Here is a 24357-nt window from a genome sequence, read left to right as displayed (position 1 = left end):
TAATTTTATAAGAACTAAAAAGTATAATTTTAGCTAAGAGCATGAGAAAATATATTTAATCAAAAAAAATATTTAAAAACACAATATATTTTAAATTAATTTAAATCATGATTATGACTAAACAATACCAACATTTTCAATTTTCAATTTTACATTACATAGTCATAGACAGTCAAACATTACCGGTGGCGCCGGTAACCGGTTCATAAACCTCTCTCTAACACAAAAGTCTTTTGTTTTTTCCTTCATTCTCTTATTGAGTCTTTGAACTGTACGGAACAGTTTCCTGGGTTCTCTGAGCTCTCATCTTTATTGTCTCTGATCCAACCAAAAATCTCAACTTTCTTCAACAATTCACCTCTACAAATTTTGGGTTGTCCCTATTTTCTCAAGCTTTCTTCACTATCAGATGTCAACAGTGAGTTTCTTCTACTTTCTCTCTCCTCTTTGTCAATTGTTTTGATCCTTGTTTTTGGGCACTTTTATTCTGATTTAAGGAACTTTAGTTTCAAATCTTTTGCATTATGTTGTAATCTTTTTCTATGTCAATTTTGTTTTTTTTCCCCTTTCAATCTCTTGATTGTTATCCTGATGACTTGATTATTGATGTAGTTGACCAAAATTTGATTTATCTTTTGGGTTTGGTATGCTAATTCATCTGCTGATAAACCAACCATAAGTAACTTATTTTGCTGCTTATTTGAACCATGATGAGGTTGTTTCTATGGAACACCATCACCGACACTTTAGGTTGAAACATGTGACTTACTATTTATAGTCTTTGAGGTGTAATAGTGTTTGCACTTGAAAATTGTTACTATTTATAGCTTTTAGAAAGGTATGGGCATGAAAGTAAAAATGGAAAAGGCTTTTCACTTGTTGAGAATTGATGAAAAATTGTTCTTAGATGAAATTTACATGTTTTGGGAATTCTAAAGGGAGATGAATGGCTTGAATTGAATAGGGTACTTTGGGTAATATTTAGTTTGATTTTCCTTATTGGATTTTTTTTTTGGAATCAATCTTAGAAGGGTTATCAATGAGTAAATGGAGGAATATGGATAAATTAGTACCTTGTTATATTATTTACCTATTATTAACTCTGATTCTAGTACAAGAAGCATGTTTGTTAGCATTTGATACTTGTATGCTATAAAGAATGCAATCTGACATGGATACCAGGACACAATTCGGATACTCTGACACTGATAATGTTAAAAAACATAGGTCACAAACACCACTACATATATGATAAGATTTTAGCTTCATTTATCCATTTTTTATCAAAAGAAATAAAACAGTTCTAATCAAAATTAATGTCTTTAATTCTTCGTTGATAACATTGTTTCAATACATGTTTAACCCTTTTAGATGGGTATGATATTTTTTCAAGACATGTATAAGGTGTGTTAAAGTAAAGATCTTTTTGAAACATTGGTCTGAATTGTCTGAATGAAGCAAAGAGAAAGACAATTTCTTTTTGAAACATTGGTCTGAATTGTCCGACACGTGTTGTATGAGTGTCATACGGATGTCATACAAGTGTCACACCGATTCAAAGAGTGCCTAAGCAAAGAAAAAAACAATTTTTTAGGGGGACACTTGTTTGACTTTTCCGATAGTTGTCTGATTTATTTGACACGTATCATATGGGTGTCGTGCAAGTGTCGGAAAGTGACGTGTGTCGGACACCGTGACATGCTTTCTCCTAGAGGTGTTCGTGCTTCGCTTCATAGCTTGTATGAGGGTTTATTTGTTGAAACTTTACTTAATAGGATCCCTTCAACGTGTCTCAATTTTACAGCAACGTTCTCATGTTCCAAAGTTTGGCAATTGGGAAGCTGAAAATGATGTTCCGTATACAGTGTATTTTGACAAAGCCCGGAAAACTCGACCTGGCACTAAAATGATCAATCCGAATGACCCTGAGGAAAATGCAGATTTAGATCTTCCAAATTCATCTTCTGCTGATGTAATTCCTCCAAAGCCAAGAGTTCACTCAGAGAATATATCTGAAAAAGGATCAGCGAGACCAGCACATAATGAGTTACAAAAAAACAAGGAAGACAGTGATCTTAAGCAATCTGTTAACTCGCCAGCTCGCAATGAAAGTTCAAACAACAAGAGTGCTGGTGATTCCGTCCATCGTCCTGGAGTTGTTTCTGCTGATAACCGCAGAAGACCTTCAAGACAAAGTACTGCTGGCTCGGAGTACAGTGTCGAACGTTCACCTCTTCATCGCCAGGCTAAAACCCCTGGCAGAGATAGCCCTTCTTGGGAAGGAAAGAATTCATATGAGAGCAGTCACGGTACACCGGGAAGATCTCGATTGAGATCAGTCAATCGAGAGGATGAAAATGTTAGTTTTCTTTTTTGTCATCTTGATCTTATCACGTATTTCCTTCATTCCTTTTTAACTGTCTTTGAAAAGAAATTGTTCCGATTTATTAGTCGTTTTCAAAGTTCATGCAGCATTAACTATTGTTTTGTTAATAATTAACCTATTTACCTGGTTTGTGTAAAACAACTTCAAACGGCACTGAAAAAGGAACAGGAACAGAGACATTACAGGAAATGTAAAATCTTTAATATATATTGCACCAACCATTGCAATTTTTTGTAGCCTTTAACTTCTGAATCTTAATCGAACTTCGCTTCAAAAATGATTTCTGAGTTTTTGTGTGTTTTATGACATTGATTTGGCAGCCTGATAAAAGTGCTGCTGTTCCAAAGTTTGGTGAGTGGGATGAGAATGACCCTGCATCAGCTGATGGCTACACTCACATTTTCGACAAAGTGCGCAAGGAAAAACAAGACACGGCTGGAAACGCACCAGGCACACCGAACGGGAGATCGTATGTTATCCGTAACCAACCTCCAAGTGACAAAGCTCAGGTATATACTCACAACACCTGTTCACTAAGACGTAATAAGTTGTGTCACTATATTGATGCTTCATCGTTTTAATTTGTTCTTGTCCTTGCTTTTCCAGGGTTGCTGTTTTTTCTGGAGCAGAAAATGATTATTAAAAGTTCGAATGTTATTCGAAAAAGAAAAGAATAGTGTTGTGAACAGTTGTGAGGCGTGAATCACTCATATAATTTGACTCCTTTATAACGAGGGGTGTACTTTAAAGGGTAAAGTGCAAGATTATAACCATCATTGGTTGAGATTTTAGCAATTTGATAGTTTGTTATGCAGGTGCTAATATTTCGTTGCAGTTAATCTGCACTTCACTCTTCAAAATGCACCCATTGTTTTAGAGGATCTAAATTCTACTATTTTATATGTAAATATCAAAGGCGCTCTTTCCATGGGGTGAAACAGTGTCGAAGTGCCTTTGTCTTGAATTTGCATCCCCGTGTATCTTCCTTTTATTTGATCTGTAAGCTTTATTTGCACATAAGATTGTGATCTTTTGTGTATCTTCCTTTTATTTGATCTGTAAACTTTATTTGCACATTAGATTGTGATCTTTTGTGTAAGTAACCGCCCTGATTTGGATTCAATTTTTATATGTATTTAGCTGAGATCTATGATATTTGTTACATAATTCTTATATGATGACTTAATGATGTGTGATTCCAGTTTTATTGTGTTAATCTTGAAGCTGAACTACTGTAGTTTAACTCAAAAATAGTCCAAGTCAATAAGAAAAACTGTTTCATAAGTAGTTTTTTTTACTGGTTAATGAAGATCAAGTAGGTTCTTAGATGAGTTTGTGTTTGAAGTTGTTCTGTTAACCTTGAATCCCCCATGCCATTCCTCTTTACCCTTTATTGTTTGACTCAAGCACTTTATCTATACAATTGTGCTAGATTATGCTTCACTTGTAATGTACATTTCTTAGCATTTCTTGAAGAGTGTTTCCTTTAGAATTCTTGAATGGTGGAAATTTTGCTCTAAAAAATCAATCAAAAGCATTTGCCGAAAGCAATAGTTGTGCGGGCAGAAAGCAAAAGAAGTTACTATTATGTCCTTGATTTCTAAGTTGACAGTGGTGGATGAACCAAAATCATGTGATTAACGGCCAGGATGTTCCACATGTTGTGGTTATCACCTCAGCTGTCGATCGTTCTTAGTTGGTTCTACTAACTGGGGTCGTCAGAGAGTGTTCTCGCAAACTCAAAAATAAGACCTAAATCTCCACACAAAAAAGGATATTACATAAATCTTAATTGAACAGGATATGTTCTATAGGCTCGTGTAACTGGGTCTTGGATTTCTAGGGAGACAGGAACATAAATCTGGTGGATGAACGGAGATAGGAACATAAATCTAATCTGGTGGATGAACCGAGACCATCTGATCAAAATGTGATTAATGGCCAGAATGATCTACATGTTATGGTCATCACCTCGGCTGTAGATGATTGTTCTTGGTTGGTTCTACAAACTGGAATGGCCACACAGTGTTCTGATAGACTAAAATAGACCTAAAACTCCACACAAAATGGGATAGTAAAGTTGTATAACTACAAAAACCTCTATTATGGTCAATTCCAACCAAGATTAGATTGTTTAATGAGTTCAGAAACTGAACTTGTTTTCTGTGATCAGCAAATTCACTAGTAAAATGAATACAAAAAAAGTTAAGGAAATTCTTATGAAACTATTCAATTTTGTTGAAAGGATGAGATCAAAACTTGAAACTTCTGAAACTCTTGATGTAATTCAAACAACAAAAACCCATATAAGAGAAAGAATGCAATGGCTGATCCAGAAGAAGGGTGTATAAAACTTCAAAAAGAACTAAAAATAAGTAAACATAGTTACTAAAATTACCAACAAAGACAGAGAGAACACAGTAAGCACAAGTCCTGAAACATATTGCTCTTAATCTCTCACTGAGTATTCTTGTAAAAAGAGAAACACCCAGAAACAATTTTCACATGATTGGACTTCAGACAACACCTGAACTTAACCAATTCATATTATCATACAATACTTGAAAAATAAAATAAACTCTACAACAATAGTTCATCTTCAACATCACATTCTAACCCTGTTAATTTGATATGTGAACCGAACCTTGTTCGGGAAGAATTCACAATTTCAACATCAATTTGCAATTGTAATGTTAATATGTTTACATGAAAGTAACAAGTCAACAAATCAGATAGTGAATGGGGGTAAAACAGTGTAAAAACTACAGTTTAAAACAAGGATACAATAAATCTTAATACAACAAACTAAGATAAATGAGTTATATCAGGCTCAACACAGCATCAAAGTTTCTCAGTCAACTTAACCATGAAAGAATTGAGAAATTTAGATTCTAACACAATCCAAGATGACTCAAACAACTCATGGAAAAACTCACTTTCAACGTCCTCGGCCGCACTTTTAAACGCAACCCCAAATGCATTCCCTTGAGCAGCAGCCAAACGAGGCCTCCCGCAAACCCCAACAATAAGAACTTTATTTGGATCCTGAGACACACAAGCACAAATCAACGGCTTCATCCTCGCACCCTTTTCTCTCAGAGCATCCATTAGAAAATAACAAAACTTCGTCAAAGCTTGAGGGTACCCCAACAATTTAGAATCCGTCGAATCCTCAAGCTTCACCCATCGAAACTTCCTCCCACTTCTAATGCAACCGCTTTTCATAATCGCAAGACTCCCCTGCCTCAAAATCGATCTCTGAACCTTAATAGCTTGCTGCATCCCAGCTTTGAGTTTATCAACATTGTTCAACGAAAGAGCATCAAACGCCACATTGAATTGCATCGAAGCACAAGACCCATCCGAATTCACAAACGATTCCAACAGCGCAGTAACACCATAAACAACATCAGCAGCAGAAACTCTCGAACTATAACCATGAATCCGCAAAAAACCCCGGTAATAAAAATCAGTAAGCCCATACTCAGGCAAAAACTTCTCAAACTCCCGTTTCATCTTTCTCTTCACCTCAACATTCATATACTGAAACTTCTGCTGACAATCCGTAAGTGCAAACCCCATCCTCGCCAACAAAAGCTTCAACTTCTTCATCCCATTATCACTCCAAGTCTTCAACTTCGTAGCAATATACGAACTACAAAGCATCGAATCAAACAAATTCCACTCCTGCAACAGCATAAGCTTCGGCTCATCCTCATAAGCAATCCGCGACGAATTCGGCGCCCTAATCTTCGTCCCATCCTTGAGCGTAACTGAATTAACCGCATCCAAATTACCCGAACTATTAATATACTGCTCCAACTCCATAACTCCATCACTATACCTCTCATCACTCAGCCTCTCGTGCACGAATTGATCCGTCAACGCAACACAAGCTAACCAAAGCAATTCATCTGTATTCTTCCTCAGAAAATGAGCTAGCTCATACATCAAACAACCGGAAGGCTTCCCATGAAAGGTTCCCAATCCATAATACTCTCTCTTCCTCTTTCTATACAGCTTAACCGCATCTTGATTTTGCTCCTCATCTTTCTCACCGTCCTCCGAATCCCTCTTTCTTTTTCTTTTATTTCTCGCTTCATCGGAATCAGACTCCGAATCTGAATCCGAATCGGAGTCTGATTCGGACTCAGACGAGTCCGAATCAATAGTTGTAGAAGCATTAGCTAAAGCGGTAAGCGGAAACTCGAAGTCATAAGCCAGATCTGCTTGTTTCTCATCCTCTTGAGTAAAGAGAACAACGACAGTTTCATTTTGGTCACTGAGATTATGAAGATGAATCGGACGGTGACTATCAATTACGAAGATACGAGCGTTTGGACCTAATTTCAGGATTTTGCGGAGATCTTTATGACAGCCCCAGTTGATTAAAACGACGGAGATGGGACCGTCGTTTTGAGTCGAAGTAGCGTAACTGTGAATCTCGCTGAAGGAAGAAACTGGGTAACAAGCGTATTGGATGGAATCGGATTCGAGGATTTTGAAAATGATTTTGAGAGCGCAGAGGGAATCGACATCGGAGGTTGAAGGGAAGATGAGAACGGGGGAGGATGAGGAGTGGGCTGAGTTACGGAGTTTGGAGTAGAACGAGTCGACTCGGTGTTCTCTCACCATAATAATGAGAATTGAGAGATTATGAGAGAAAGTGGTTATGGTGGAAAGAGGGGAATTAGGTTAAGGTGAGGTTTTTGTTGAAGAGTTTGGGAAATTTGAATTTGAGATTTGGTTTTTGTGAAAATGGGGAATTTTGAAAATTTTGGAGGCGCGGTGTGAAATTTTGGCGGTTGTTTTGATTTTTTCGGGTGGGGATTTTTTGGTGTTTGGTTTTGGATTTGAATGAAAGTGTTTAATTGACACGCGGGGATAATAATATTTGATGACCATGTGGGTGAGGAGTGATATGGTGCGGGGAGGTGTAGGGTAAGGGAGTTTGTTGGATTGCTGATGATGTATAGTAGTAGTTTTTAACTGTCGTTTTGAGACATTGATTTTGTCTTTTAAAACTTTGTATTTTGTTTGCCCCGTTTGAGTTGTATATAATTTTTCTTTCTTAAACTATTCTATAAACTAGTAGGAAACCCGTGCTGTCGCACGGGTCTGGTTGGAATTTCACATTACATGTATCTAATTGTGACTTGCAAAATTCCTTTATATATATCAAACATTTATATAATAGTTGGTATCTCATAGATATGTTCACATCTACCCGTGAATCCAGATGAGTTAATAAACCTCAGTTATAGTTGGTATCTCATAATCTGCTTTTTATTCTCATTTATACAAATAATTGTATAAATAGTTAAATTTATTATTTTTATAAAATTATTTTTAACTTATTCCCGTTTATAAAAATAATGGTAGCTTATTCAATTTATAAAATTGCTATATTAATAAATTTTTATCTTTTATTATTATTTTTTATGATTACTATTTATCATTAAATTTTCATGACTACTATTTAACATATTTTTATCATGATTACAATTATGAAGTTAATTTAAAAAGATTCTAATAGGTTTTAGTTATTTCATAAGTTTACAAAAATTGTAAAATCTCAATTGATTTTATTTTGTTTTATAAACCTTTCTTTAAAAATTTAAATAATTTCAAAATATATTTTATCTCAAATAACGATCCAAATAATTACAAAATAATTGTTATTCTTATATTTTATAATAATAAATTAAATATTTAATCTTGGAATAAAATAGTGTTTTAAAAATCGGACCGGACCGGCCGGTCGGACCGATTGGACCGGAAACCGGCCTGGTTCAATAGTTGAATCGGGAATGTCATTGAACCGGTGTGAACCGGTCAAAACCGGTGTAAACCGCTAAAACCGGGAAAACCAGTGGTTTTTGTGAACCGGCGGTTTAAATGCATTTTTTAATTTTTTTTTTAATTTCAAAAAAATAAAACAACGTCGTTTTGACTATTTTAATTGAAAATTAAAATAAAAAAATTTTGTTGCAAATGCGGTTGATTTTGTTACCGATGATTTTGATATTGAAGAAGGAGATCGCAACATGGAAACAATTTTTCTTTTGTTGAAATTATATTTAGTAGATAATTAAATTATTTTGTTATAAATTATTCAATTAGATTATGTTGCGATTAAACTTTTGTTTGCAATTATATTTTATAATTATGTACTATTTTATTGTGTCTGATACTTATGTGTAAAATTTGAGTTTAAATTATGAACTTGTGAATTTTTTTATAATATGATATTTTCAAAAAATTTAAGTCTAGTTATATTTTGTTGAGACTGAATCACCCGGTTCGACATATTTTATACCTATATAATTTTGTTATAACGACTGGTCTACTCAACCGAGTTATCCGGTTAAACCCGGTTTAGTCATGCGGTTCGACCAGTGACTCAGTGGTCCGACCAATAAACCAGTGACCCAGTACCCTCGTCGGTTTGATGTTCGGTCCAATTTTTAAAAGACTGAAATAAAAAAAGTTATAACTTGTAGTAAAAAGAGTAATTGTAGTTTTTACTTTAGTTCTTATGTTTATTATTTTTTAAAAATACGTGATTTTTATTAATATTTCATAAAAATACATGATTTTTAATATTTTTTAGTAACTAAATGTTTTTTAAACTCATTTTTTAAATAAAAGTTGTTTAAAAATTATAGTAAGCATTATTACATTAAGTTAAAAAGACAATTCTTAAATTAGTTTTATAGTAAAAATATTTTAAATTTAAAAACTAAATTATTCATATGTTTTTAAAATTTTGCAAGTACACTTCTCTCATTACATGTGGCCGTCTTTAGTAAAAAATATTAACAAATAAAATAAATTAATAGTTAAATTTTATATAGGAAAGAGAAAAAAGAAAAATATTTTTTATTCTAAAAATATCGAATAATTATAAGTAAATAAATAAATAAAATAATAATTTAACATTTATTAGTGTAGATAAAAAATTAATTTGACATTAAATAGTTTGACATTTATTTTTTATATACAACTTAATACATATTGACTAATTTTTTTATAAAAATTCAAAAATTTAGATATTTATTTACTAATTCAAATAAAACTAAAACTCAACTTTCATATTGAAATAAAATTAAGAAATAAATAATATTTATGATGAATTATTAAATTTTCAATTTAGTAATACAAATTGGGTTCCCACTTTTCATTTTCTTTTTCAGATTAATTACATAGAGCAACAAAAATTGAATTTTAATAGTTATAATAGATTTGCATTTTAATAGTTATAATAGATTTGCATTTTTATTGTTTCAAAAATGTTTTATAATTAATAAAGGAAAAATTAAAATTAGAGAAAACAAATAATTTTGGGAAAAAAAGTTTTAAGATTTAAAAATAAGAATATAATAAGTATTCTATAGGTGTGCTAATATACATCTAATGTTTATTAAAGTTGAGCAGATACATTAGTATCAGAAGAAAAAACACATCAAAAGTAGTTATTTGGATACAGATGAATATCTCCATCATGCCCAATAAAATAAAGATGTCCTTTTATTATGCGAAAAATATAAACACATCATACTTTTATTGGTCTGTAAATAAAATAAAGATGTCCTTTTATTATGCGAAAAATATAAACACATCATACTTTTATTGGTCTGATATAGAAACTGCATCTTGGAAAATATATATTTTCACATATATATTTTCAATTAAGGAACCTCTTCTTCCTTTTTCAATCAAGGATACTTTTCTGCCTTTTTCAATCAGCTGCCATTATGCCATAAATCCAATAAATGAATATAATTTAAGTAGAAGAGAGAAACAAAATAAAAATATTAAGTAGAAGAAAGAAACAAAATAAAAATCAAATGGTTAGGATTATACAGAGAATTGCAACTGTCTTCAGTAAAAAATAATATTTGTTAGGAGGAAGTCATTTTATGACTGCCATGAAAAACCCATTCGAAAAAATATATTTGCATTACTAATATTAATATTAGACAGAGAATTGCAACTCTTCAGTAAAAAATAATATTTGTTAGGAGGAAGTCATTTTATGACTGCCATGAAAAACCCATTCGAAAAAATATATTTGCATTACTAATATTAATATTAGATAGGGAGAGAGTAATTCTCTTTCTAAAATTTTAGACTCTACCTACTGGCTCTCCTTTCCAAGGAAAGAAAAAAACACAACAAATTAATCAACAACACAAAAATTTAATCATCAATGAAATCCTACAAAATACCGATTAAGGATGTAACTTATGCAAACAATGTTGATATGAACCTTTTCTTTTATCATATGTATTAACTGCAATACAGTAAAATAAAGTCAGAACTAATAGGTAAACAGAATATTAATTTTGTATAAATCAAATCAAAATTGATTGATTGAATAAATAGCCTGTGTTATCAAACGCCTCCAAGCCATGTGACCTTAATAGACTAAAGTGTTGAATCTGTCGCGCTGTGGAGCAGAGCAAATCGACTGTGATTAACAGATGAAATGAAAGATATTGAAGAATTGAAAATGACATGATTTAGTATATATAATAGAATAAAGGTTTAGAAAACTGAAAGGCCAAGGATTTGCTTTTCCAAAAACCCTAATGGTAGACTATCGAATTCCAATGAAAGTAGAGATTTTGCTTTTCCAAAAACTCTAATGGTAGACCATCGTTTATAGTTTCAAATTAATAATGAAATAAAAATATTATAAAATGCAACAAATTATTGGCTGCTGCCACATCACCCGCAATAAATGTCAAATCAATAATATTTAGTTATTTTGCTTAAAGTCTTTTCTACCCATGAAATAAGAAAAGTTTTAGTAGTTTTATCAGAGGGCTTATAGTGTAATTTCCAGGTACTTTTGCTTTTATATATTAATAATAGATAATAGATTAAGTTAAAAACACAACTCTTAAATTACTTGTAAAAATATTTTAAATTTAAAAACTAAATTATTCATATGTTTTTAAAATTTTGCAAGTACACTCCTCCCATGACATGTGGCTTAGTTTAGTAAAAAAAATTAACCAATAAAATAAATCAATAATTAAATTTTATTTAGGAAAGAGAAAAAAGAAAAATATTTTTTATTCTAAAAATATCGAATAATTATAAGCATATAAATAAATTAAATAGTAATTTAACATTTATTAGTGTAGATAAAAAATTAATTTGACATTAAAAAGTTGACATTTATTTTTTATATACAACTTAATACATATTTATTAATTTTTTTATAAAAATTCAAAAATTTAGGTATAAATTTACTAATTCAAAAAAACTAAAACTCAGCTTTCATATTGAAATAAAATTAAGAAATAAATAATATTTATGAGGAATTATTAAATTTTCAATGTAGTAATAATAATTTCATTCAATAATAAATTTTATAAAATCTATATTAAATGATAATTGGATCATTAATATTGTAATTTAAGAAAATTAAAAATATGAATCGAAAGCTAAATAAATTGGGTTCCCATCTTCAGAATAAAATAAATATTGTATAGGTTTGCTAATATACATCTAATTATAAACATTTGATATTATAACAAAATTAAATAATTTAGTTATATAAATTATTATGAGTACTAATTTCAATAAACATTATATATTAAAATGTTTTAATAATACATTTTATTATAAATGTTAGTATATATTAAAATGTGATACTCATACATTTTATTAAAGTTGAGCAGATACATTAGTATCAAAAGAAAAACACATCAAAATAGCTTTTCTTGGTCTGTAACTGCCAAATAATTTTCTTATAAAGGACATATGCTTCATTACATTAGTATCAAAAGAAAAAACACATCAAAATAGCTTTTCTTTTCTTGGTCTGTACCTGCCAAATAATTTTCTTATAAAGGACATATGCTTCATAAGATTAGAGTAGTTATTTGGATACACATGAATATCTCCATCCTACCCAATAAAATAAAATAAAGATGTCCTTTTATTATGTGAAAAATATAAAATTAAATATGATAAAAGAAATGATATATGTTAGGTTTTGGAGTACAGATTATCTTGAAGTCCTTTTATTATGTGAAAAATATAAAATTAAATATGATAAAAGAAATGATATATGTTAGGTTTTGGAGTACAGATTATCTTGGAAAATATATATTTTCAATTAAGGATTATCTCCTGCCTTTTTCAATCAACTGCCATTCTGCCATAAATCCAATGGTTGAAATATTTGTTAGGAGGAAGTCATTTTATGACTGCCATGAAAAACCATTCGAAGAAATATATTTGCATTACTAATGACTCTCCCTTCTAAGGTGCATCCGTTCCTGAATTAAAGAAGAAAAAATACAACAAATTAATCAACAACACAAAAATTTAATCAACAATGAAATCCTACAAAATACCGATTAAGGATGTAACTTATGCAAACAATGTTGATACGAACCTTTTCTTTTCTCATATCTCTTAACTGCTGCAATACAGTAAAATAAAGTTAGAAGTAATAACTAATAGGCAAACAAAATATTAATTTTGTATGGATCAAAATTGATTGATTGAATAAATAGTTTGTGTTATCAAACTCCTCCAAGCCATGTGACCTTAATAATAGACTAAAGTGTCGAATCTGTGTTTAATCTGTGGAGCAGAGCAAATCGACTGTGATTAACAGATGAAATGAAAGATGAGAAAATAGATCTATTGATAGATCTGAAAGCGTGAGCCATGCCAATGTTTTAAAACTACAAAAACAAAACATAATTTACACGAACTGTAAGTTAAGATCGAAACTTGCAACAACAAAAAAAATTAATTGACAAAAAAAACTCAAAGAATTGAAAATGACATGATTTAGTATATATATAATATATATAATGGAATAAAGGTTTAGAAAACTGAAAGGCCAACGATTTATTGCATGGTTCAGTAGTGGAGATTTTGCTTTTTTTCAAGAACCCTAATGGTAGACTATCGAATTCCAATGAAAGTGGAGATTTTGCTTTTCCAAAAACCCTAATAGTAGACCATTGTTTATCGTTTCAAATTAATAATGGAATAAAAAAATATAAAATGCAACAAATTATTGGGTGCTGCCACATCACCCGTAATAAATGTCAAATCAATAATATTTAGTTATTTTGCAAAAAGTCTTTTCTACCCATGGAATAAGAAAAGTTTTAGTAATTTTATGAGAGGGCTTATAGTGTAATTTCCAGATACTTTTGCTTTTATATATTAATTAATAATAGATTAAGTTCAATGTTTATCACAGGACAAACATTTTTATTTTCTCTTTGCTAAACGAGTCAATATCCTCTCTATTTTCATTCTTCTCCATTTGTGCATTACCAAAGTTTTAAGAATATAAATGTAATATAAATGTCTTTAAAACTATAGTAAAGGAGAGGAAAAATGGAGACAACAAATAGAGAGGATCCTCACTCTTGCTGAACTTATAATCTCTATGCTTCAAAGTTATGTGGCTCACAGAACATGCATAATCAACCTATATTCTTCTTTTGAAATTATGCAAAAATAAAAATGATAGTTAAAAAAAATTATATGAAAAAATAAATATACAAAAATTATATTTTGTTTTCAAAATATATAATAAAAATAAAATGATTTTTTAAAGAGATAATAAATCGGTGTATATAATTGTTTTAATATATAAAAATATTTACAAAACCTATTCATATCTTCACTCCCCACGATTCAATATTTGGAAACAAATGCGCGTATCAATCTTCCTTCATATCTTCATATTTATTTTTGGGAAAATACCCTTTTCCGTCCTTTAACTTTGGCTCGGGGTCCATTCTGGTCCCTTAACTTTTAAAAAGTGCAAATCAATCATTCAAGTCTTAAAAACGGAGCACGTTTGTCCCTTCCATCCATTTAGAGCAAACGACCGTTTGTTTCTGAATACGTGGCACATGACATGGATCTTTTATTTCATTCTCCCTTGCTCCCCCAAAATTTACCCTAGCCGCGTCCAGAATTGTGTTTAGGGATAACATCAATTGGTTTCTTCTTTCAATTCGTCCTCCATGAAACATCAAGTTAGGGATTTAGGGATAACATCAAGTTTCAATTCGTCCTCCATGAAACAGAAAAGCGAAGATAGTATGAAAACCAGTTCTTTTACGGGGGAGATTCTTCCATGGAAACCAAGTTGTCACTGTGGAGATACAGCTACTCTTCGCAGGTCATCAACGTCGAAGAGTTATGGAAAATATTTTTGGGGTTGTTCTCATTTTAAGGTATGTTTGTATTTTCGGGGTTGTTCTCATTTTATCTCCATTGTTCATTTCCAACTGTCCTTTGTAAAATGCAGGGAACAAGGCAACCTGGGTGTGGCTTTTTTGAATGGTTTTATGAGGATGTTCAAGATGACAAAGGTCAAATTATAATGTCCAGATTGGAAAAGTTATCAAAAAAAACTGGATGATGCAACAATGGAGATTGAAAAAGTAAAGCTGACAAATGAAGAATTAAGGAAGGAGATAAACAAGATTATGAAGTTGAAAAAAATCTGGATGTTGTTTGTTATTTTAGGTGCAGCATTTGTGATTATGATCATGATGAAATGAAATGCTTAATTTTCAGTTACAATTTTGTGAGAAATATTGTATTGTAATTCTTCATCTATTGCAATGTAATGTTCAAGCTATAATGAAGTGGGAATTTTTGTTAATTTCAGTTGTTAAGTTCAATCCAATTATTGTAACATTGCAACACTTAGTTTCAGTTTAATCCTGTATTTACATTGCAAAAGTAACAGAGAAGAAGAATTGTTAATGTAACACACTTAATTTCAGTCAATAGTGCCTTAACATTGCAAAAGCAACACAAAATACCATTACACAAATTGACTTTCAACATGAAAATAAACAACACTTAAGATAACCTTGTTCAACATGACATTAGCATTGCAAAAGCAACACAAAATACCATTACACAAAATTCAACCTTGTTCAACATGACACAAATTCAACCTAAGATACATAAGCATAACATTAGATGGTTCCTTAACATTGCAAAAGCAACACAAGCACGTCGCTCGACGTGTCTGGGAGGGAGAGGTATTTTTTATAATTTATCCGATTTTATTATTTAACCGTTTTTTATTTAGCTTTTTATTTCACATTTTCTTCACGGTCTAATTAACAATCTTTTTTATTTTTGTTTTTGTTGTAACAGGAAAGGTCGACGCTAAAAATGGTGAACCACACGCGGAAGATTTTTGTTCTCTTTAAACCAGAGGCGCAATGGTTTAATGATGTGGTGACTGCTTCTGGTCTAGGTGGGTTGTGCATGACCGGGTACACCACTATCAGCCACGGAATGCAGGGGGCATTCGTGGAGCGGTGGCATAGGGAGATGTCTTCTTTTCACTTACCGGTTGGGGAGATGACGATCACCTTGCACGATATTCACTATCTGCTCCACCTGCCGATCAGAGGGATGCTGCTGAATCATTCCCGGCTCCAGAGGCTCAAGGCGATCGAGTGGATGGGGATCTATCTGGGTATGGACCCATACATGGTTGAGTTTGAGTGCAGGACAACGAGTGGGGCCCATATCCGGTTCTCCACCTTGAGAGAGTTGTATGAGCACCACTTGGTGGCGACGGCCGATAGTGAGGAGGCGGGTAACGACCTATTTACGGAGTATCACCGTGCCTGCGCTCTCCGATGTTGGTTCATGTTCTTGGTAGGCACCACACTCTTTGTAGACAAGAGTGCAACCTACGTCGACGTGACTTATCTCCGCTACTTCATGGACCTGACTACTATTCACCAGTGGAACTGGGGGTCAGCTATTCTGGTATACCTATACCAGAAGCTAAATGAAGCCTCCAACTGGAGGACCAGGCAATTGACTGGATCCGCCACACTCTTGACGGTACGCTTCCTTTTAATTGTTACACATTTATTTATGGTTCATATTTATTTTTAATACATTATCATGGTTGTGTTTCAGGGCTGGATCATCTCTTACTTCCCCCGCATCCACGGCTTCGCCATTGATCCCGCGTACGATGACGCTTTGCCCAGGGCCGCCCGATACGTTCTCCAAAGGGGGAACAATGCAGTGAGACCATATCGCGGGTACCTCGACCGCACAGCTCACGATTACATTTGTTGGACGTCATTCAGTGACTACACTGTTGTTGTCCCATTTGACTGCATTGCGTTATACTCTAGCTGGTTGGCATGCAGGGCCAACACCATGGTGAGGTATCTGCCAGAGCGGTGCATGAGGCAGTTTGCACGTGTCTAGATGATACCGAGGTCAACGTTTGAGGCTGCTCTTGACACAGTTATCCGAGTGGAGCTCACTGCCATATTTGAGGACTGGGCGCATCATTTGGTCCCGGATGAGTATCGTCACATGCAGGCCACCCAGGAGTGTCATTGTGTAGAGGGGTACTTGACATGGTTCTATCGGGTGTCGCATCCTCTAATGACACTGTTAGCTGGAGATTTCGATTGAAGAGAATGTTTCTTGAAGAGTTAGAGTTCGAAGAAAAAATGGCTTCCGATGTCCATTCCCGAGAATAAGTGGCTTTTAAATGGCCATGTCCGAGGATGTTATTTATTTTTATTTAGATGGCCAGGGCATTAGGGTTAGGCATACTCAATAGGGGGTGCGGGTTTATTTTTCTTTGACTTTATTGTATTCGGTTTGTATTTTTTACATTTACGTACATTTGCGCACACTAAGTATTTTATTCGGCTTGTATATATAATTCGGCTTGTATATATAATATAAGTATTTTATGTTGATATGTCGCTTATTTCATTTGGGTTATATTTTATTTATGGTAAGCATTTTTGTTTAGTTAAAAATACAGGACTAAACGTTGTTTAGAAAAATATAAAAAAAATCACAATTTCTGCATATTTCGGAAGTGCATTTCCGAAAACTCCCAAAAATGTGAAAAAGGTGTTTTCGGAAGTGCATCTCCGAAAATACCCCCCATTTGATGTTTTCGGAAGTGCGCTTTCAAACTCTGGAAAAATCTAGAAAAAAATTTACTTAAAAAATGCATTCCGAAGTAGGGATATTTAGGGATTTTTGATGGAGGTCACCCCATAGTGGGGTCAAGAAAGATATTCCGTTAAAAAATTTATACGGGCTAAAGCTAATCTTAAGGGCGATTTGTATATTTAATTTTAAATTTATTGACTTTTTTAAAATATATAGAAAAGATTATGGGTATTATTTATAATAAGAGAAGGAACTACATATTTTAAAATTGTATCCTCTATTTTAAAATGATTGTCTTATTTGTAAAAAAACTAAATCGAGCGATTTAATTAAAATAAATTAAATAGTTTTATTTTTATTTATACTATTCATTTATATTGCATAAATTTTATTCAATGTATTTTATTATGTATTAAATATTTATATAAAAATAGATAAATTGATCAATTTATTATCACATGTGCAAATGAGTTTTAGATTATGCAATTTTAATAACTTTTGTTGCTTTCTTATATGATTGATAAATTAATAAAATAAAATAATAATTTATTTTAATAATTTATTATCATATATTTGATAAATATTTTATTAAAAATATCTACCTTCGCCTATAAACGTTTGTATGCACGGGTACTTTATTATGGGTTTTATAAGAGATGATAGAAAATTTATAGCAGTTATTACATAGGCAAATCATTGAAATTCTATACTTTTAAAAAGGGTTAAATAAGTTTTTAGTCCCTCTAAATATTTAAAATTCTAGACTTTTTTAAAAGGGTTAAATAAGTTTTTGGTCCCTCTAAATATTTGAAATTTCATTTTTAGTTCCTCCAAAATTTTCCTTCAATAACTCATCCCTCCAAAATTTTCCACGTAAGCTGCCACATAAGCAACCGTTAATGGCATTTAACGTTAGGGATCAATTATTGAGACGGAAAATTTTAGAGGGATGAATTGTTGAAGGAAAATTTTGGAGGAACTAAAAACGAAATTTTAAATATTTAGAGGGAACAAAAACTTATTTAACCCTTTTTAAAATTACATTTTGTCCATTTTAATTTTATATATTTCATCTCTTTTTGGTTAAAAAAAAAATTGCATGAATAGGCATTTTGTTTTTTTTCCTTCATATTTTCAATCAATTACTAATTTATATTTCATTTTTTAGTCAATTTTTTTTATTTATTGCAAAATTTATTTTAAAAATATTTTTATATTCAACTATTTTGTTTGTCTATCTTATTATTTATTTTTTGTCAAAATATTTTTATTTATTATTATTATTTGTTTTATTACTCGACCCCGTGCGTCGCACGGGTCTATTACTAGTTGTCTCTGTATAAAAAAGATAAATAGACTATATAAAATTCTTAATGTGAAACAAACTTTTAAATAGGTGTTCAAACTAATTCAAAATTTTAAAAAGACAAGGGCATGCTAAAAAAAAACCTATAATAGGTCATGCTAAATATCCGTCCTATATATTTCCGATGCCCATTTTAAAATTTTAAAAGCAATATTGTAAAAGGTAATCCTTTGCAAAAAAGTTTTCAAATTTTTTGAATTTTCCTCTGAAAAATTTGCGAGAGAGGGATACCACTTAGATTCTCTCCTTCATTTTTCTCTTCTTTCCTCTCTTATCTCTCTATCTCTCTCTTAATTTCACTATCGCTCATCATTAAAAAATAAAAATATAATCAGGAGAGAGAGAGTGTGATTAAGAAAGAGATGAATAGTTAGGAGAGGAGAGAAAAATGAGGGAGATGATCCAAAATGAAGTAACACTTGTCAAAATATTTTTTCTTTAAAAAAAATATGCATTGCAAGGGGTAAAATACATAGCAACCCCTCTTTTTTCGAGAGGTTTTACCCCTAACTAGCATTAGTTTTTCTTAGTGTTTTTACAAACAGAAAAATTAGTCCCCTTAATGCATGAGACAAAACCAAGAGCCTCTTGTGCAACCACAAACCTCAAATTTGATTGATCAAATGATCACAAGGATGATTCCAATGTTATGAGAATATTTTATCACAATCACAAAATTGAAGAAGGTATGCATGTATTGCTTTAAAGAAACAAAATATCATTACTTCCTTTGATTTTGATCAAAGAACATAAATGCACTTTTTACATGTCCCTTTGTCTCACTCCCCTTTCATTAGTACAAACTCTTCTAAAATGAAATCCATTCCTCCTTATCAAAATTTCACCTCAGAATATTTGCATGGTATTCTCAAACATTACAATATTGTTTCTTAACCTTACAAGGATAGATGGCACTAATTTCAAAATGGTATCAAATAAAGATAATGCTTTCAAATTACCTCATTATCAAACCGGGTCTAAAGAAGATAAACATATTAAAGCCAATAAATAAACATCATAAAATCCAAGCTATCCATCAACATAGCAATGGTGTCACAGTTTCAAACAACTATAAGAAATAAGCCATTAAAATGACCATGAATTCATAAACTTAAACAAGGAAATCATCTAAGAAAAACTTACTTTTCAATTCAACTAGTTGAAACCAAGCTTTCAACGTAATCTTTGATAAGAAACCACCTTATGCCATCGTCAAAATTTGTTTTCTCTACTCTATTATCTTTCAAATTATAGACTATTGGTTTCTTGTCTCTATTCCATGTCAATATTAATGTATTATCATTCTCAGATAGACACAATGGGAATAAGATAAATCGAGATCCGTATGGCACCGAATTAGTGAAGACACTAAAATCAATTTGAAGCCTTTGATAACTAATTTTAAAGAGCTGAGTCCAAGACTCTTGAATTCTAAATTCCTTCATCTGCCATATAATAAAATCAGTTCCTTGAAAATCATGAGAAAAACAAAGGGAGCCCATCAACTGGGAAAGAGTTGGCTGAATGAGTGGAACTTCATGGAAACCCCGAGGAAGCAACAGCTGATGGTATGTCTCCGTACTCAAATCAAGTGAGATGATCACAAATTGGTCGATAGTAATAAGTTTCCAATCAATTTCATGTTCATATGGAAACTCATTTCGAATGGCCAACCAGTTAAGAGTCCCACTTACATGCACACCTTGATTGATACCCGAAAGTTGATGTTGACAGTCACTATAAGGAGCACTGCAAATAGGAATTATGGGAAAACTTTGAATATTTCTCCAAATATTATCCTCTAAATTGAAAACTCTCACCTCGTTTTTACTTGGATGAAACGCGACAATCTTATAAATGTTTGATGAAATATCGTAACCAAACGCAAACATCCACCTAAGACGACTAAACTTCATACAAGGGAACACTATTTTGTTAGATAATGTAATGGTTGCCGGATTCCATATATAAAGCAAGATATCTTCTTTATTCGGAAAATAACCGATTAAGCATAACAATCCATTGCAGGAACCAATAGGACCGATGAATCCTTTGCCGTCATTCAATTGTAAATTAAGGTTATCAGCGAGGAGGACGGGAATGATATCCGGTACACTACGCAGGGGGAAACATGTGAAGTTGAAACCATTGCTAGGTATGTAGAGTAACAAATATAGTATGAGGTTGATGTTTCTTGAAGATCGCTTAAGGTGATGGTTGACGAATGTGGGATCGTATATGAGGGTGTTCCATGATTTGGAGACACACCTCAGTCGCATCAGAGATTTTACGGGAAGGAATGATAGAACTTCTGCGATAAGTTCATGAGGGAGATATACAGGCAACATGGGTCGATGGAGTAGTAGAATATACTGACTGTGGAAACCCTAACACGCTGGTTTTGAATAAATTGTAACCAAACCTAACCATAAGGATTAAAGCAGAGAAGCTAGGGCTTTTAGGAACAAACTAAAAAAAATACTGAATCCAAAATATTGTTAATTATAATTATAATGTCCGAACATCAAACCTAATTAAATTTAAAATAGGCATAGTTCAAAACCCAAACCATTCCGGCCGGTGAGACCGGTTAAACTGTGAACCAGAAAATACAGCGGTCCGGTAAAGTTATCAGATCATTGTTACAATTGACCCGATGAAAACCGGTGTAACCCGGTCGCTTCAATTGTCAGACCTGTGAACCGGTTAGTTTCTTGATTTAGCGGGTTCATCTTATTATGTTTATTTTTAGTTTAATTATAACATTAATCCTTTATTTTCATTTTTTTAAGTTTTGACACCTATATTTTAAAATTCAATTTAATTGATATTTATAATTATGATAATTATTTATAATAATTAAATAATTTTAAAATTATAAAAATTAAATTTTAAGAAACAGAACTATAACTTTTCAAAATTATTAGCATGATTGTTTTACTAATTGCACCACGAATCTCTTTGATGTTTAATTTGATTAAAGGAAAGAAAATTATATATTCTATAATACAACATTACAATTCTCATTAAACTTTTTTTATTATTAATCATATAATATAATATATATTTAAAATGTTAGAAAATTAATTACACAATATAAAAATATTTTAAACTAACAAACTTTTTGAAAAAAAATCATGTTACAAAAGAAAAATAAAATTATATTTTCACATTATTAAAATTTATGCAGTCCGATCGGTGATATACTGGTCCGACCATTAATCTAGTGATCCAATAGTTTGACCGGGTCAGTGATCGGTTCGGATTTTAAAACATTGAAAATATATAGGGGATAGATTCCAATGAAATAAAATATAAGGCTTAAAGTTTTTAAAAAGATCATAATGGTCTTTGATATTTTATAAAACCTTTCTGTTCCTTGGACAGTAAGACCCTGGGCGATAATGTTGCTATTAAAGTGGACATATCCAAGGCCTCCTAGATCCCGGGCGATAATGTTGCTTCCATCTTGCTTCTAAAGTAGCAAACCTCCTAGACAGTAAGACTCAGGGTGGTAATGTTGCTATTAAAGTGGACATATCCAAGGCCTTCGACACCATTAATTGGAGTTTTCTCCTGACTGTTTTGAAGAGGTATGGTTTCAACTTGACTTTCTACCATTGGATTTCGATGATCCTAGAGTCTTCTAATATGTCTATTGCTTTTAATGGGTCCACCCATGGGTGCTTTCCACGTAAGAGAGGTGTCAGGCAAGGAGACCCCCTCTCTCCTCTTCTTTTCTGTCTTGCGGAAGATGTCTTAAGTCTCCATATCATTGCTTTGGTTGATTCTAGTGTCCTTATTCCCATGAAAGTTAACAGGAGTTTAAGCATGCCAACTATCAGTCTTTATTCTGACGACATCCTTATCTTTTGTAAAGGTAAGTCTTTCAATCTTATTTTCCTCACAAATTTGTTCCATAATTATTCTCTTGCTTCTGGTCAAATCATTAACACCTATAAATCCATGATTTATCATGGCTCAATGTCGGATCGTAGAGCGAATCACTTCTCGCAACTTATGGGTTTCAGAAAAGGTTCCTTACCTTTTGATTATCTGGGGGTTCCCATTTTTAAAGGAATGGTCAAGCGTGCTCATTTTCAGGCCTTGGCGGATAAAGTGATTTCTAAGTTGGCAGCTTGGAAAGGCTCTTCGATTTCCTATGCCGACAGAGTTACTTTGGTTGGTTCGGTGATTCACAACATGATATACCACTCAATCTCTTCTTACTCTTGGCCTGTTTCTTTGCTTAGAGAGGTTGATCTTGCCTCCAAAAACTTCATTTGGATTGGTTCTATTCATACTAAGAAGCTTGTAAGAGTAGCTTGGAGCAAAGTCTGTCAACCCAAACATTATGGTGACCTTGGTTTACGATCTCTCATCGTTCTCAATAATGCTTCTAATTTGTACTTATGATGGGATTTTCTTAATAGTAAGAAGGACTGGGCCTGTCTTCTTCGAGCTAGGGTATTAAGAAAGTTTGGTTTTATTCGTCATCATATTTTCTCGTCCATCTGGAGCAATTTAAAGCCGAAGCTTTCTTCTTTGATTTCTAACATCTCTTGGGTGCTTGGTAAAGGAGACATGTTTTGGTTTTGGAAGGATGTTTCGTGCGGGATTCCTTTAATTGAAAGAATTATTTCTCAGCTTCTCATTTCTAATGGTATTGATGTGGACATGTTGGCTAGTGATCTTATTAGCAATGGTACTTGGAATATTCCACCTGACTGGTTTATCTTTTTACCTACTCTTATTCTGGTAGTCTCGCAATCTTCTCCTAGCATTTTTCCGGACATCATGGTTTGGCCTTCTTTCGGAGAGGGCAATTTAACAATGAAAGAGGCTTATATATTCATAGCTTCCCTCTTTCTCAATTGAGCTGGGCTAGAAGAATTTGGAATGCCGATATTCCTCCCTCAAAAGCTTTATTAACTTGGAGAATCATGAATGACAAGATCTCTTCGGATGACACCTTACAAATTCGCATTTGTAATATTTGTTTTATGTGTAGTATCTGTAAGGATATTTGTGAGACATCCTTCCACATTTTCCTTGGTTGTCCTTATGCTGTTAAGGTTTGGAGTAGGTTACGCAATCTTTTTGCATTCGCCTCTTCTTAGTTTCTCGAAGGACAACGTTTGGGATTTGTGCCATTGTAGCAACTCTCCCCAATGTTCGCTCATAATTTCTACTACAAGCTAAGTGTTTGCATTTTCCCCATATTTGGCATATTCAGAACGATGCTAGGTTCCTCAATAAGCCTTCGCCGGTCCAGCCCAGTTTCTCCACCATTATGGCTCAGGTTCGTTTGATTGGAAATAATTCTTCTTTGCATGCTTCTTCCTCCATGGTTGATTTATGTCTTCTTAAATATTTTCGGATTTCATTGAACTATCCCCGTGCTCCCAAAATTGTTGAAGTCCTTTGGCAGCCCCCTATTATAGATTGGGTTAAGTGTAATTGTGATGGTTCTTTTGATAACAACTTTAGTGGTTATGGCGGAATTTTCAGAAACTCTCTTGGTAACTTTTTATTAGCTTTTGCCGAGCCTACTTAAGATCCTAATTCCTTACATGCGGAATTCTCTGCGGTTTTTAGAGCCATTGAGCTATCTAGAGATAGAGCATGGTTGAAGCTT

General features: G+C 32.6%; 3 protein-coding genes across 4 annotated transcripts; 1 reads left to right on the top strand and 2 right to left on the bottom strand.

Annotated features, from left to right (window-relative positions):
• The first annotated feature begins 239 nt into the window (after positions 1–239).
• Positions 240–3509, top strand: LOC131609231 (RPM1-interacting protein 4-like). Of its 2 annotated transcripts, none has more exons than XM_058880907.1 (4): positions 240–418; positions 1866–2359; positions 2707–2895; positions 2993–3509. In XM_058880907.1, coding segments are annotated over exons 1-4 (714 nt in total). In that variant the 5' UTR covers positions 240–417; the 3' UTR covers positions 3023–3509. The 2 variants fall into 2 exon arrangements, with proteins under 2 accessions (XP_058736890.1, XP_058736889.1); XM_058880906.1 differs by having other exon boundaries at positions 242–418; positions 1805–2359.
• A 1359-nt stretch (positions 3510–4868) lies between these two features.
• LOC131611664 (uncharacterized) lies at positions 4869–7204 on the bottom strand. The gene has a single exon (XM_058883587.1). The coding sequence runs from the start codon at positions 7019–7021 to the stop codon at positions 5228–5230; it is 1794 nt and encodes a 597-aa protein (XP_058739570.1). The 5' UTR covers positions 7022–7204; the 3' UTR covers positions 4869–5227.
• A 12666-nt stretch (positions 7205–19870) lies between these two features.
• LOC131613878 (F-box/kelch-repeat protein At3g23880-like) lies at positions 19871–21067 on the bottom strand. The gene has a single exon (XM_058885517.1). The coding sequence runs from the start codon at positions 21065–21067 to the stop codon at positions 19871–19873; it is 1197 nt and encodes a 398-aa protein (XP_058741500.1).
• Between the last annotated feature and the right edge of the window lie 3290 nt (positions 21068–24357).

This window comes from Vicia villosa, linkage group LG6 (assembly GCF_029867415.1).
Source record: "Vicia villosa cultivar HV-30 ecotype Madison, WI linkage group LG6, Vvil1.0, whole genome shotgun sequence".
NCBI lineage: Eukaryota > Viridiplantae > Streptophyta > Magnoliopsida > Fabales > Fabaceae > Vicia > Vicia villosa.
The sequence above is the reverse complement of the archived record's forward strand: the minus strand, read 5'-3'. Positions and strand labels throughout refer to the sequence as shown.

Coding starts and splice junctions, on each gene's coding strand:
- LOC131609231 (XM_058880906.1), top strand. Junction 2,360..2,706: donor TCAATCGAGAGGATGAAAAT/GTTAGTTTTCTT, acceptor TTGATTTGGCAG/CCTGATAAAAGTGCTGCTGT. Junction 2,896..2,992: donor CTCCAAGTGACAAAGCTCAG/GTATATACTCAC, acceptor TTGCTTTTCCAG/GGTTGCTGTTTTTTCTGGAG.
- LOC131611664 (XM_058883587.1), bottom strand. CDS start 7,021: ATGGTGAGAGAACACCGAGTCGACTCGTTCTACTCCAAACTCCGTAAC.
- LOC131613878 (XM_058885517.1), bottom strand. CDS start 21,067: ATGTTGCCTGTATATCTCCCTCATGAACTTATCGCAGAAGTTCTATCA.